This window comes from Scomber japonicus, chromosome 17, assembly GCF_027409825.1.
Source record: "Scomber japonicus isolate fScoJap1 chromosome 17, fScoJap1.pri, whole genome shotgun sequence".
Lineage (NCBI taxonomy): Eukaryota > Metazoa > Chordata > Actinopteri > Scombriformes > Scombridae > Scomber > Scomber japonicus.
Window position 1 is genome coordinate 5,348,660 of NC_070594.1, and position 17,500 is coordinate 5,366,159.

At 39.8% G+C, this 17,500-nt stretch overlaps 1 protein-coding gene across 1 annotated transcript in view; it reads left to right on the forward strand.

Annotated features, from left to right (window-relative positions):
- The window catches only part of galnt14 (UDP-N-acetyl-alpha-D-galactosamine:polypeptide N-acetylgalactosaminyltransferase 14 (GalNAc-T14)), a 276,779-nt gene that overhangs the window by 235,142 nt on the left and 24,137 nt on the right, over window positions 1-17,500 (forward strand). The window contains exons 8-10 of the mRNA XM_053337552.1: window positions 571-655; window positions 6,470-6,573; window positions 13,315-13,441. Of these exons, the coding sequence (XP_053193527.1) occupies window positions 571-655; window positions 6,470-6,573; window positions 13,315-13,441 (316 nt within the window). The remainder of the gene's footprint in view (window positions 1-570; window positions 656-6,469; window positions 6,574-13,314; window positions 13,442-17,500) is intronic.

Below are 17,500 nucleotides of genomic sequence, written 5' to 3' on the forward strand. Positions count from 1 at the left end.
GGTTAAAATGTTAAATGTCAATATAGGACCAACACAACACTGGGTTAATGTAAGCCACTCAATACAAGAGGTTGTTTTAACCCAGTTTTAATGTTATTTTCTACTTTTACCCAAATTAAAGCTTGTTATAATCTACTCCACTCTTTTTACACTTACATATTACAGTTTGTATCTTTCAAATGTCATATACACGTTGTTGTGTACATGCAGTAATACATATGTGACAGTTTTAAGTTAAAGCTTATTGTGTGTAACACTGGGTCAATATAACCAGACTGCTAAAGTTAAACTAATGTTGTACTGGGACTATATTGACCCAAACTGGATAAAAATTGAACCCATTTTAGTGTGTGGGTCCAATCAGGTGAAGTCATAGATGGATGAATATTATCTAACAAAGACGTAAAGTAGAGATGTCGTAATATTATTCAATACATCGATGATTTGGCAGCATCCATTCAATATTCCTTGTTCTTAATTTAATGAAGCTTTGCTAAAAATACAATATTCTTTCTACATCCATACAGTATAATGTATAAACTGTATATTTGTATTTCTTTTGTCTCCCAGGTTTTGATTGGAGTCTCCATTTTAAGTGGGAGCAGCTGTCACCAGAGCAGAGAGCTCGCCGGACTGACCCGACCCAGCCAATCAAGTAACACGCTGACACACACAGACACATGCAGTATGAAGACAACACAGACACACAGACACATGCAGTATGAAGACAATACACACACACAGACACAGACGCATGCAATATTAAGACAATACACACACACAGACAGACGCATGCAGTATGAAGACAATACACACACACACACAGACGCATGCAGTATGAAGACAATACACACACACACACAGACGCATGCAGTATGAAGACAACACACACACACAGACAGACGCATGCAGTATGAAGACAATACACACACACACACACAGACACATGCAGTATGAAGACAACACACACACACACACACACAGACGCATGCAATATTAAGACAATACACACACACAGACACATGCAGTATAAAGACAATACACACACAGACACACACACAGACGCATGCAATATTAAGACAATACACACACACAGACGCATGCAATATTAAGACAATACACACACACACACACAGACGCATGCAGTATGAAGACAATACACACACACAGACACATGCAGTATGAAGACAATACACACACACACAGACACATGCAGTATGAAGACAATACACACACACACACACACACAGACACATGCAGTATAAAGACAATACACACACACACAGACACATGCAGTATGAAGACAATACACACACACACACACAGACACATGCAGTATGAAGACAATACACACACACACACACAGACGCATGCAATATGAAGACAATACACACACACACACAGACACATGCAGTATAAAGACAATACACACACAGACACATGCAGTATGAAGACAACACACACACACACACAGACGCATGCAGTATGAAGACAATACACACACACACAGACACATGCAGTATAAAGACAATACACACACAGACACATGCAGTATGAAGACAATACACACACAGACACATGCAGTATGAAGACAATACACACACAGACACATGCAGTATGAAGACAAACCACACACACACACAGACGCATGCAGTATGAAGACAATACACACACACACAGACACATGCAGTATAAAGACAATACACACACAGACACATGCAGTATGAAGACAATACACACACAGACACATGCAGTATGAAGACAATACACACACAGACACATGCAGTATGAAGACAATACACACACACACACACAGACACATGCAATATTAAGACAATACACACACACACACACACAGACACATGCAGTATGAAGACAATACACACACACACACAGACGCATGCAATATTAAGACAATACACACACACACACACAGACGCATGCAGTATGAAGACAATACACACACAGACACATGCAGTATGAAGACAACACACACACACACACACACAGACGCATGCAATATTAAGACAATACACACACACACACACAGACGCATGCAGTATGAAGACAATACACACACACACACACAGACACATGCAGTATGAAGACAATACACACACACACACACAGACACATGCAGTATGAAGACAATACACACACACACACACAGACACATGCAGTATAAAGACAATACATACACACACAGACACATGCAGTATGAAGACAATACACACACACACACACAGACACATGCAGTATGAAGACAATACACACACACACACAGACGCATGCAGTATGAAGACAATACACACACACAGACGCATGCAATATTAAGACAATACACACACACACACAGACACATGCAGTATGAAGACAATACACATACACACACAGACGCATGCAATATTAAGACAATACACACACACACACAGACACATGCAATATTAAGACAATACACACACACACACAGACACATGCAGTATAAAGACAATACACACACACACACAGACAGTGTGTAGAAAAGACAGAACGCCACAAAAACACATTGAAGAAGTGGAAGAGGGAGAAAGAGAAACAGTGATAGAAACATGCAGAAACATATGGAGAGGTGGAGAAGAGGGAAGATGTTTAATTGAGTATTTTCATTATTGTAGTAAATCACCTGACTGACATTGTACTGACAGGAAAACTGAAAAATGACTCAATTAAAATGATTATTTTCTTAATTGAAAATCAGAAAGCTCAAATCATCATTCTGACATGTAAACTTCCACTTTCACCAAATATTCACAGAACACAGATGAAGCTTTCCTTATGTTCACAAAGTTTGATAAATAAATAAACCTGCCAGAAGAAGTTTAACGTGGGTGTTTAACCCCCGATCCTCACTTTCCATTTTCAAGCTGGAGTTGAGAGTTTTAATTGCTGCTAAATGTGGTCTAAGTGTTTCTGTCTGTCCGTGTTCACAGTATCCATACAGAGGAGAAATATAGTTTTTCTAGACTACAGAGACTGCAGTGTTTCAATATATAACAAATATATCCTTCTACTTTTAACTATTATATACGACAACTGAATCTATACATAAAATATAAATATTTAAGATGTGATAAATGCTGCAAGTGTTTCAGAAGTTCCCTTTGATATTAACCTTCGTGTAGTCAAATTGACCCCGTCTGTTCCTTCTTTCCTCCCTCCATCCGCCTTTCTTCCTCCCTTCATTCCTCCCTTCATTCCTTCATTCCTTCCTTCCTTCTTTCCTGCCTTCCTCTTTTCCTTTCTTCCTCCCTCCCTCCTTTCCTTCCCTTCTTCCTTTCTTCCTTCCTTTCCTTCCACCCTTCCTTCTTTCCCCTGTCCTGCTTTCCTCTGTCTTTCTTTCCTTCCTTCCTCCCTTCCTTTCTCCCTCCCTCCCTCCTTCCTTTTTAAAATCAGTTTTTAACTTCACAGGAGAGAATATGGAAATCTGTGCAAAGAGTTAATTTCTTTCTTTAATGATTTTAAAAGAAAAAGCCTCGTTTAGTGACGTTACTGTCTCCCCTCAAAGCCCCGCTCATTTGCTCAGAGCAGAGCTGAACAAAGCTCTTCAAAAGTGGACTTCCCATTTGTCCTAAATACTTCCAACTGATATGAAGAACAGCTATGACTTTTCAACTTTACATCTTCATCATGTGCCTAACATGTGACTAAATCCATATATAGATCTCACCTGATTCTGCAAGGAGTGGGTCCCAAATTTAACTCCACCATTAGTTTTGTCATAATTAAACTATGTTCACAATCCAGAAAACTCTCTAAAGATATAAGAGCCACATTATTTATGTCAGATTATTGCAGCAAATCCTGAAAAATAATAATAAAGCTTTAAAACATAATAAATACTGAATATATAACATCACATTGTCTATGGCCATATTGGTTCATTATAATACTGTAATAACGCTGTACTACTAAAATAACATAGATCCCTCCTGCAGCAATCAATAACAAATGTGTCACCCCCATCTTGACCTGGCATTGCTGCAGCGCCTCCTGCTGGGCCGAGATGAGGCGCTTCACTCATTTACACAAAAGCAGATCATTGATGCCTGACAGAGCATTTGCTTCGGAGAGATGAACAAACAAACAGAGGGACGGGAGATGAGCCACAGACCCAAACTCACACACATGCACACACTCACACACACACACACACACACACTCACACACACACACACACACACACACACACACACACACACACACACACACACACAGAGAGTTATAAATAATAAACTTTGGCTCAGTTCCTTCTTCATAAGTCAGAGCTTGGTGGCAGAAACACAGATTCATCCCTGTGCCAACTTGTGACTGTCTGACTTGTTTTTTTAGAGGAGGCGGAGTGTTAAACTCTCACAGATGAACAAGTGGTGATGGTGTGTGTGTGTGTGTGTGTGTGTGTACTTGTGTGTGTGTAATGGAGATAGGAGTAGAAACATAGAGTTTAGCTTGTTTATTTTGATGGTCTGTCTCTACCTGGATGTCAATGTGCTGCTTCTGTCTGTGTAACATCAAACCTGCAGAGACTGGCCTGAGTCACCATATCTGTCTAGGACGACACACACATTTATACACCATACTTGTGAGGACACACTCATTGACACATGAATATCACTACACATAACTTGTGTCGTAGTTCTCATATCTATATCCTGTCTTACTCGTGCCGAAAATGACAATTCACAGACTTTCCATGACTTATGGAAAGGGAGTTATTTAATTCTGTAAAGGAAAAGTGAGACTGACTTGCACACACTCAGGTGAATATTATATACAAAGATAGACAGAGCAAGCCAACACACCTAGCAATGACTCCTGTTATTTTCCACAACCTCACCTCATTCTCCCTGATCACACTCTGCTCCCGAAACTGTTGATGATCTCCTACCTTCTCACACCACATATCATGCTCTTTAGTTGAATCTCTGCAGTTGTTGTACACTCTGCCTCTGACTCTTGACCTCTGCAATACCGTACTACCAACTATCACTGTCAAATAAATGTAGTGGAGTAGAAGTAGAATAAGCTTTATTACCTTCCAGTGCTGCTATAAGGCCTGTTCAGATCAATATTAGCACCGTGTTAAAAAATGCAGCTTCCTCTTTTATTGACAGGCTCCAGCAAAGAAGGACAAGTCCGCAATGCAATGTGCAAAACTCCAATTCCTGGTTAATAACTTTGTTTCATGAGCTACATAAATCTGCTGCTCAACACATGATTGTCGAGGAGGGCGATGCAATATTTGTGGATGTGATAACTTTCTAGAATTGTAAAATCATGTCGCCATTACTTAAACCTTTTCCTTTACCTAACTTAAACCCTAAAGCCAATTGTTGGTTAAATCGGGAGAGGACATTCAGAAGATGTCCTCACTATGTAGCTTTAAAACTTGGTCCTCACAAAGACATAAGAACAAGAACACGCACACACACCAGCTTTGTCTCATTTCATTTATTTGCCAAGTTATTTCATGCTGTTTAATTTCCTCAGTTTGCTCCCATTAATACAAGTACATACACACAAAAACCAGCATGACAGTCACGTATACGATCCCCACACACACACACATTCACACACACAAACAAACACACAATCACACAATGTGGTAACACAAGCACATGCTTTCACATGCACACATATTTACGTACGAAGGGAAGTTAAAAAAAGGTTTTATGTGCGTCCACCCACAATATGTATGTGTGTGTATGTGTGTGTGTGTGTGTGTGTGTGTGTGTGTGTGTGTCCATATGGTGGATGTAAGGTATGTGGTGCGTACAATACATACAGCGCATTCAGACTGGCTCTCATACACACAGAATGCTATTTGCAGGCGGTGCAGCAGGATAATCATTAATAAACAGAGGGTATTAGATGATGCATGCTGGCCTTCAGCTCATGATTCAGCCTGTGTGTTTTTTTGTGTGTGTATGTGTGTGGTTTTTGTGTGTAATTGTTGTGTGTGTGTGTGTGTGTGTGTGTGTGTGTGTGTGTGTGTGTGTGTGTGTGTGTGTACGTGGCAGCAAACCAACAAGCTTACAGGCTCATTTCTATTTTCGAAAAACACATAAAGCATCTAAAGAAGTAGTAAGAGTCTATTTAGTTTTTGGATTAGATTAGATGAGATTAGATTAGATTCAGGCGCAGATGTCTGTAAGAAAATGTTAAGAACAAAGATTGCTATTCAATAAAATGACGGCTGCTGCTGAGATTTAATAAACACCCCAAAAAAAAAAAAACAGGAGATGTTGTTCTTTTTTTTAAACTTACAACCAATCAAATGGCTCCTTGATGATTTTTAAAGGTGTCATCATCACAAGATCTTCAAACCTGTGAGCTCCATGAGACTTAAATCTGATTCTCTGATTAGATTTGACTCAGACTCAGACATGCTCTCTCTCTCTTCTCCTTTTCATACTCTCTCTCTCTCTGGCAGGACTCCCATCATCGCAGGCGGGCTCTTTGTGATTGACAGGTCCTGGTTCAATCACCTCGGCAAATACGACACCGCCATGGACATCTGGGGCGGGGAGAACTTTGGTGAGTCGTCCTGATTTGACGGTCCATTTCTTTTACCCTGACAAACCATCACAAGCCACGTTTCCATCTAAAGGTTTACCTGAATTTCCATAAAATTATAAAATAAAAATGTAGTTTAATTTTCCTAATTTCCACATTAATTATTTCTGTGTATATTTGAAAATGAAAAATGTGCATAGATGTAGAAATATTCTGTCATGAGTGGACTCAGTGGTTTAAGTGTTCTGTCAATATAAAGATTAATAGTTGTATAAAAGCATTGCATTATTAGCACCGTGTTAAAAGATGCAGCTTCCTCTTTTATTGACAGGCTCCAGCAAAGAAAGACAAGTCCACATTAAATAACATAAACTCAAATTCCTGGTTAATAACTTTCTAGAATTGTAAAATCATGTCACCATTACTTAAACCTTTTCCTTTACCTTACTTAAACCCTAAAGCCAATTGTTGGTTAAATCGGGAGAGGACATTCAGAAGATGTCCTCACTATGTAGCTTTAAAACTCGGTCCTCACAAATACATAAGAACAAGAACACACACACACACACCAGCTTTGTCTCATATCATTTATTTACAGTGATTTTTCAGCGTTACACGTTTATTTTTCAAAGAAGAATCGATGGATCTGAACTTGTCCCTCCTTCTTGTCTACCCTCCTCTAATCTCTCAAAATAAAACAGTCCTGCTGTGCAGATGTGGGATGATTACACCAGGATTGCATTTAATTTGTAGCGCCTTCATAGTGATGCAAACTGTTTTCTGAGCCAGATCTGGAGCTTTGAACATATGGAGAGCTGTAATTTATCTTTTTTTTTTTCTTTTTTTTTGGCTTCTGAAACTCTGATAGTCTGACAGTATGTTTTCATTATCATCATCATCCTGGCAGAGAGGAATGGTGAAAACACGTTGCAGTGATTTAAGTTGACGTAATACTGGTGCATTACTGACACATGTTAAGTAAATAAAAATCTAAACACATCACCAGAGAGTATAAAGTCTGTTAAGTCAGTCTATGTTTGCATAAGTAAGTTTTGGTAGTAATAGTTCCTTCTCTAAACCGGACCTGAAGCTGACCTGTAAGAAATTCAGGACAAACAACCGTGACTCCTGCAGGGTCCTTTGAAATATACGTGTTCATATTTTAAGATTTTACACCGGTTAGAAACTTCAAACGAAGTCTCGACTCACCATCGAGTCTCAGTGACGGACGCACAGGGTCCAGAATATTTGTAACTTGAGAAGAAACCAGACCGAGTTACAGAAGTTTGGAGGAATGTTACCAGATGAAAGTCGACTGAGTGAAATCTCATAATTAGAAAAAGAAATGAGTTCTCAGTTTAAGATGTTTTAACAAGTTAACAACCTGCAGAGAAAGATTATTACACATACATGTTGTTGAGTATTAGGTCTGGGTATTGTCAATGATTTCCTGAATCGATTCAATTCCGATTCACAGGGTCCCGATTCGATTCAATATCGATTCAATTTTATGTTCCCAGAGTTTCTGTTTTGTAAGTCAGACAATGTTTTTAACACGCAGTCATGTGTGGACACCAAATTCTTGAAGAGTAAAGTTAAATCATGAGTCTGATCCAACACTGGGATCTACAATGATAGCATCTATGTGTATTTACCCTTAAGACCAGTGGCATTTTAAATCATGTCATTTTGAATTATGTTGTCATCATGTAACCGATGATTTTCAAAAAATGCACATAAAGATTATGGATAAGTATGTCAGTTTAAATACAAGACAAAGTTGTAAACTCTAAAAATTATAATTATTATTTTAAATTTCATGCTTCCATCTATTCTCTCTGAAAAAATCGATTCACAGAATTTTGAATCGATATCGAATTTTTAAATAGAAAATCGATATTAATTGATGGAACGATTTTTTTGGACACACCCCTATTGAGTATATAGAAATATTAAAGGGATAAACCTTCAGTTTAACGGGCTCCTTTTGGATAGTTGGATGAGATTCTAGATCATTGTTAAATCTTAATATGACCGGTGTTTGATATGATTATTATGCAGTAAAATACTCAGTTTTTCTATTGGGTAAAAACACTTAACAATGTCATGTTATGAAATATTCACTTACAGAATAAGATATTTAGATTTATGGATTATGTTCTTAGTCAGGCTACAAATAATGATTCTTTCCACTGAAGATTAATCTTTCAGTTATCGTCTTCATTAATGGAATAAGTTGTTGTGATCACATTTTGATTTCATGAATTCTGGAGGTCAGATTGAATCTTTTTATGAGCTCCTGTGTGCATCTGTAATACTGAACATAAAGTCTACTGACATAAAACAATCATCTATCATGTTACAGCGTCCATCATCTGCATGACAAGTTTGATCTTTTTCCTCTTTTCTGATTTGTGAGAAAATAATTCAAAATCTATCCAAAAAAAAAGTTTGAATTCAGTTTGTTTTGTCTAATGAACTTTCCAAAATCCAAAGATATTAAGTTTACAAGAAGACAAAACAAAAACCAGTAAGTATTCATATTTGAGAGACTGGAACCAGTGATTCAGTTTGTTTATGCAGAGCAGTTGTGAGCAATTATTTGTTCTACTCTGATTTTTTGCAGCTTTCTCTTTTAAAATTTCCATTTATCCATCAAAACTAAAATAATGCTAATTATTATATTAACATACTATCTGCAAAATGTATTCCATGTTTTTACTACGATATCTGCTCCAGGAACATTAACCCTTTATTGGGCAAATAATTATATTTGGTAACTTCTGTAAATATCCCTAAATATCCTTCCTTCCTTCCTTCCTTCCTTCTTTCCTTCCTTCCTTCCTTCCTTCCTTCCTTCCTTCCTTCCTTCCTTCCTTCTTTCCTTCCTTCCTTTCCTTCCTCCCTGCCTTCTTTCTTCTCTTCCTCTTTTCCTTTCTCCCTCCCTCGTTCCTTATTTCCTTCGTCCTTCCTTCCCTTCCTTCCTTCCATCTGTCCTTCCTCCCTCCCTCCTTCTCTCCTCCCTTCCTTCTTTCCTTCCTCCATCCTTCCTTCCTTCCTTCCTTTCCTTCCTTCCATCTGTTCTTCCTCCCTCCCTCCTTCTCTCCTCCCTTCCTTCTTTCCTTCCTCCATCCCCCTTTATTCTTCCTTCCTTCCTTTTTTCTTCTCTTCCTTCCTCCCTCCTTCTCTCTTTCTTTCCTCCCCCCCTACCTTCCTTCCTTCTTTCTTTCCTCCCTCCTTCCTTCCTTCCTTTCAATGAGTGTCCTATAAAGGGTTAATATGGTTATGTTTTGGGAAAGTATTGGTAATGTTGGATCATAGTCAACACAATTTAGTTTTTAATTAATTTATATTACATTTTGAGGGTCATGGTTTGTATGCATGTATTGGATAGTGATAGTAGAGAGATTTAACTACGTCCCTGTGGTGAGGTTTAAACTGGGGGCGTTACGGTTCAATATCTCAGCCTTGAGTCAATATTTAACCACCAAAATAAAAAAAACACGTAGGATGCACAATCCTCTAGGGTCAAAGTTTTATGCTTTGTCAGCCCCAATTACCCCCCACCCCTCCACCCACCCCACACACACACACACACACACACCCATCAACCTCCCTCTATGATTCTGTGCAGGATTAAAAATTAAACTCACCACTGAACATGAACCAGATAATTAAATGTTAAATATTTGACAAAGTAAATGAACAGTATGTAAATGTATTTTTTGTGGGAGACGCGATCAGGTTTTAGATGGAAGAGTTACAGGATTAGGCCATGAACAGCTGGGCAAATCACAAATAAGGGAGACATGATCGAGCCGGTGAGTTAACTGACAGGAATACAGACAGAGGTGCTTTAACATCAGCTGAACGAAGGTGAACTTTACTTTCAGCACAGGAAGTCGTTACAGTCTGACATCCATCCAGCAGCAACATCTGGCTCTCCTGCTGCTACCTGCCTCCAGTCATCTCACTGTGTGGCTGTGTGTGTGTGTGTGTGTGTGTGTGTGTGTGTGTGTGTGTGTGTGTGTGTGTGTGTGGTCTGTCATAGGCTACTTTTGGGGGCAAATTTAGACTTAGGAACGGTTAATTGGAGATGACTTGTCCCCAATTGGGAAAAAGCTGATATGTGGGTCAGTTCTTAAGGTAGGTCTCCAGGAAATTAATGTAGGTCTATGCAATGTCCTCAAAAATGAGCGTTTTCTGATGTATGTGTGTGTGTGTGTGTGTGTGTGTGTGTGTGTGTGTGTGTGTGTGTGTGTGTGTGTGTGTGTGTGTGTGTGTGTGTGTGTGTGTGTGTGTGTGTGTGTGCGCGCGTCTGAGAGATGGAGGGAAAAAAAACAGTCTTTCATTGATTTGAGAGAAGCAGTAGTTCAGCAATCAGCAAACTGACTCCAACCCTCTATTACTGAGCACACACACATATATTTGCAAGTGCACACACACACACACACACACACACACACTCATTTGCTCTCCGTCATGTTTCTGTCAGTCTCACAGACTCTGTGTCAGTATCTCAGTATCTCACTGACTTCTCGCTCTCCTTTGTACTCTCTAGTGTTTCATCTTTACTTCCATCTCTCCTCTTCCTCATCAAACCCCATCCACACTCTCATTTTCACTTCCTCTCCCTCTCACTATCTGTCTCTCTCTCTCTCTCTCTCTTTCTGTACGTCTCTCTCTCTCTCTCTCTCTCTCTCTCTCTCTCTCTCTCTCTCTCTCTCTACATCTCTCTCTCCTTCACAATCAATATAAAACTTTCTTAAGTTCTCAGTGGCGCGTTCTTTGTGGAAACTCATTCTTTCTCTTCACTGAGCTCACAGACAGACGTCAACTATGTGAATTAAATAGGACTGACTCTTAGAGAACACACATACACACACACACACACACACACACACACACACACACACACACAGAGAGAGTCACAAACACAATGATGTAAACTAAAGTGAAGCTAGTGTGTCTTGTGTGTGTTTCTGTGCTCACTTTAGAGAACAAGCACAGTGTAAACAGGTCATACCGACACACACACACACACACACACACACACATTACAGTGACGCAGCACACACACTTTGTCACACACACAAACACTAAATCAAACAAACAAATCAGAGTCCGTGTCAGTGGGTCATCAAATATTCACTGAGGTTTGGCCCACTTAGCCGTGAAGTGCAGGGTAGAAAACTAACGAGGAGACGAGAACGAAAAAAGGCTTCAAATAAACAACGAGCCCAGTTACTCACACACTCACACACACACACACACACACACACACACACACACACATACACACACACATACACACACACATACACACAGAGAGACAGGGAGAGAGAGAAACTGATAAAATGATACCTGACACATTAAAAAAAAAAAAGAAAACATTCCCAGAGTTCATTTCAGGTCAATGAGTTTACAGCACTTAAAAAAAAACACTTGTCAAATCATCAGACCGACTCACAAGAATGGTGAATTTAGACAAGCAGCGTTTCCTAGTTAACATTAGATAACACAGCTGGTCTTATAATTTATACTGAGCACGTAAATGTTATTAAAATTTGCTATGTTGTTGTACACACGTTGAATGTTGGGTGTTTAACCATAGACTATAAAAGAAATGGACGTAACATCCGTGATGTCACTCAGTGGTTTGTGGACTGCTGCTCGGAAGCCAATAGTTACGGATCTAGGCAGCGCCATCTTGAAAATTTCAGGTGCATGCTGGGAAAAATAAAAACACGGATTCTACTTATATGGACATGAGGCGGAGCCATGGGCGGAGAGGGGAGGTTGCTATAGTTGCGTGGGCTGGATCTCGAGGACATTGGTCAATCAACCTGTCAATCAGGACGTAGCCACGCCCTAATGCATACCCTGCTTTATCGTCACATATAAAATCAGGGAGGCCAAAATGTCCCAAATGAACATCATACTGCATTGAAGAAGGCTTTAAACTAGCGATTGAGACCATAAACACATTTTGAAAACGTTTACTGAGGTTAGAAATCAAGTGAGAAGTTGGTGAATTCTCCATTGACTTGTATAGAGACGGTCGCCCCCTGGTGGCCTTTTGATAGAATGCAGCTCTAAGTTACTTCCGCGTTGGCCTCATTTCAGAGGACCAGAACTCCCCGCCTGGATTAAATATTGTTAACGCATGTTAGCTGATTCTGAGGCATCATGACTGCAGCAAAAACATTATTACACCTGCTGCCTGACCTTTCTCCTCGCCTGAAATTATTTTGGCAAAATAATCAGATTTCAGTGTCTGCTACTGAGTGTTATTCGTGATAAATGGGGAGATTTCTTCAGAACAGGTTTGCTGGGAGATTAATGTCCCAACAAACAGAAGCAGAATATTTGGTTACAGAAAAATGAATGATGGGACTTTAACAACTAAATTAACACCAACATGTGAAGACTGTAAAGTTTTATTCTTTGTAATTGAAGCAAATAGCAGAAACAGGATCCAGTGAAATATGACACTGTAACAGACAAACAGCTTAAAACAGATTCATCTATGAATAATGCATCATCATTTTGTGTGTGTGTGTGCGTGTGTGTGTGTGTGTGTGTGTGTATGTGCGTGTGTGTGTGTGTCTGTGTGTGTGTGTGTTTGTCTTTCTATCTCACAACTTTAAAGGGCTGTTTGAGACTTCAGACTTAGTTTCGAGTTAAGGTTAGAATTGGGTTTGTCAATAAGTGTCCTCACAAGGATGTAAAGACAAGTATGTGTGTGTGTGTGTGTTGCAGAGATCTCCTTCCGGGTGTGGCAGTGTGGTGGCAGTCTGGAGATCCTACCCTGCAGCAGAGTGGGTCACGTCTTCAGGAAGAAACACCCATATGTGTTTCCTGAAGGCAACGCCAACACCTACATCAAGTAAGTCCCTGAACACATCTCACCTCACAATACCCAGTGTTACATTTTAGTGATAACTTTTTTTTTTTTTTACTCTGATATCTGTCTGAGATGCCGAGATTTCCGTCACCATAAGACACAAAGACATTATAATATTTATAAGGGATCAGAGTTGATTTAGGCATCACCACTGATCAGAATCAGACAGTCTGGGTAAGTTTGTAGATAAGAAATCAGTACGCAGCGATTAAGGATTCTGATTATTTGCCCATCATTAATATCATTTTATACATTTTTATGACTGGAAGTAGGACAACGACTGTCACCAGACTGGAAAAAGTTATTAAAGCTTTCCTCCAGCTCCAGACCTCGCTGACCTCACCCATCTTTTTATCCACCATCATATTCAGCTGTCACGTATTTCTCCCTCTTCTTCACCTGAACTGCAAATCAAGCGGTTTTTGATTGTCTATTTCTGTTTTACTGTATGCAAGGAAGTGTTTTCTGTCAGCTTCTTATGTCATTCTAATAATAGTCTCCATGTCATTCAAAAAGCACTCCTCTCTTATCACATGGTTCCTATAATACTGACCGACTAGCTGAACTCACCTCCTAACTGAACACCTGACTGACTAACATTTGCACCAAGTTCTGTAATTATTTGTCTGTATATTCCTAAAATCCATTTTCACGTGTACTTACATCCTCTCCTCCCTACCTGCCCAACTCATAATCACACTAACTTTCATACTGACTGACTCACCGCTCGACTGACATAATAAACACGGAGGAAACAGGCGTGGGGTGTTTGCACTCTGAGCCGTGCGCCGCCGCCGCTGCCACCGAGCCGCCTGCTCGCATCATTATTAAAGTGGATTTACAGCTGCCTGGAAGCCTTTAGTGCTGTGAGTACAATATTATCCTATTAGCACAAGCTGTATTCTGTCTATGCCCCTTTCAAACAGTTCAAACAGAAAGATGTTTACAGGCAGTCCAATAATCCATTAACAGAACTAATGTGCTCGAGCTGTATGTGGATTGATCTCGTATAAATAGATTAATCAAGGATACAATAAGGAAGCCGGTCTCATTCAGATTTCAATATCGAGTGTCAACATTACTCTACGGCGCCGTCCTCACAGTTTATAGAGTGAAGTGATGAAAAACTAGAATTAGTATGGAAATAGGACACAGGGGTTGTTTCTTTTTTCTTTCTTTTTAGATTTGAGCTGATATGAGAAACATAATGGGTTTTTTTTTAATTGTCCCTTTTTGTATATTCAATATCAAGGCATGGTGTTGAAAGGATTTTTGGGAAACATTGTAAATGACTAACTGAAGTAAAGGGGACGGGGAGAGCGGGTTTACACCGAAAACAAAATTGCAGCACTTCATCATAAAATAACTCCTGGGATTCATACAACGCCCGCAGACTGATGATATTTATCTGGTGGATTTTTCCTTTAATGGATCATTTATTCATAAACTCTCTGCATGTGAGCAAGGCACTAAAGCTGCCAGGTTGATGGTTTCAGTTCCCAGAATGAGCACAACCTCCGCCGAACGGCTCATATAAACTTTCTGTTTTATATCAAACTGATAATCCACCAACACCGAGGATGATTTTAGTTTTCTAACTCATCTGTTTAGTTGATCGTTTTTCGCTCCCTGTTGGTCGTTACTGAGGCAACATCTGTTCTCTGCTGAAGGCGGCGACTTTTTATATTGTATCACGATGGCTTCCTATTTGTGATCAACGCCAATCTCCCAAACAAAGCTCCTGTTGTCTGCTCGCGTGTCGCTTTGTCTGTTAATTAGCTGGAGACTCTGGTGCCGGCAGTCTGGGTGATGAATATGCTAAATCAAAAAAGAGCTGCTTAATAATTCGATTACACAGAGATTACGCTGTTTCCTCCCTCACCGATCCCTGCTGCTGTGACCTTGTGTGTGTATGTGTGTGTGTGTGTGAGTGAGTTTTTAAGCCTGTGTGTGTGTATTTCTGTTTCCTGGGATGTACACACCTCCTCTGTCTTCAGAAAGGCAATGCATCGACTTTCTGAGGGAAGTCAGACTGTAGAACCTTCTCGTGAACTTTTAATGGTGCACAGTGGATGTACTGCAGCCAGAGATGGATTATAATGGCTGGACACCGAACCAAAAATGGTGCCTATTAAATCCAATAAGAATTTTTCAGCTGGTGCATAAACCAAAAAGTTTCTAGCTTTTGGGTTTACTTCCTCGTTATGCTCCCATTTAGCCATAACTGAAGTCCAGACTCTATATAAAGATGGACATTGCGAGGTGTGACGTCAGCTGTTGGGTTTTTTTTTAAGTCGGTTTGAAGTCCAGAGTTGCAGCTTATGGTCGACGCCATCTTTTTTGTTTGGAGCCAGGACATCCCAAATAAGGAGTGTTGCCTTTCACACTCTGGAAAAACACCCTGCTACACATCAATGTGTTATGAGAGCTAGATACAGACCAAAAATGGTTCCTATGCAGCCATATAAGAGTTTGAAGTTCTCAGGTTGGCTTCCATGTCATGTGGCCCATTGCACATACTCAGTAGTATTTCACCTGTTGGCGCCCCCTTCACCACTTCCTCCAAATTTAAAATACAAGGCATTCAAACTACTTTACATAAAAACACAAAAATGCATCGGGACTGAATATGGAAGCATATTTTAAAGTGTTAAATTGGAAATAAAATTACAATAAAATAGAGTATGATAGATTAAAAACAGGACAATAAAAAGTTACTGTACTGTTTTAAAAGATTTAAAAGAAGCGAGAGTTGGAACAAAAACTGCTTTTCTCAGCTTGAGTAAAGTTTTAAACATATAAAACCTCCATGGATCAAAAATAACATAACATAAAGAGTCATAATTGAGCTTGTCTGTAGTTCGATGTGTCCTCTCAACAGATTTACAGATGTCTCTTTTACAATGGTGGTCTATGGGGAAAATGCTGTTTGAGCTGCTGGGGGATTTTTCATTGCAATACTGCCAAATACCACTATGAAAAATATCGTCCTCCACCCTATCCAGCTCTTATAATACATCCATAACTACAGCTTAGCGTGGGGTCCCAGCTGCACCAGGAAGGATGAGGAAGCTCAGCAGAGGGTCATCATCACGATGGCCCCAAACATAATTGGACACAGATGGCTGCATTTGACAACATCTAGCAGGGCATACAACATCATCCAGCACCCATCGCACCCTGCCACAACCTCCTCAGATTAAGCTCTACAAGCTCACACACACACACACACACACACACACACACACACACACACACACACACACACACACACATGCCTGAGACTGTTCACTGCTAATTGTTTATCATTTACCAGATAACACTTTGAATACTGCTCCTTTTTTGACCTTTTTCTTTTTTTATTGCTTTAATATCATTTTAATATCAGGGAGTGCCATCATAATCTTGTTGTGTTGTTGTCTTGCACAGCAGTATAATGACAACAAAGTGCCTTATCTTATCTTTTATACGCCTACAAGCAGCATATATCCTCTCTCTCGCTCTCTTCCCCTTTCATTAAACCGCCACAGTCAGTGTGTGTAATGCCTGTAATTGAGGGTTTCTGTCATTTCAATGAGATAGTTCACAGCTTAGAGAAACTCGGCTAATAGCTAATTACTACAGAGAGACAGAGGGAGAGAAAAAGAGTAAATGGGGGGTGAGAGATAGAGAAAATGTGCTTTTCTGTTGGTGCAGTGTGGGTGAATAAAGAGCGTTGAGCTGAAGAGAGACGAGCTGAATGAGGATTTACACCTGGTGTAAACATGCGATCTGTATCTGGGATATTTTAGCCACACAAGCTGTAAACGTGAGCCGGATTAATCTCACAGTACAACAGGTTGAAGTGCCAAAAAAAAAAAAAAAGCTACAGATATGAGCTGGAATACCTTCCCTCTGGAGACAGTGTGTAAAAATGGATGACCTCTATCAAATCAAGCAGGAGGTAAAATGAGTTGCCAGATATCAGCGCGGTGGGTCAGCTCCACTCAAGCACGGTTTTGCTTGTTTTTGAAATTTGCTAAATAAATCCCCCAAATTATG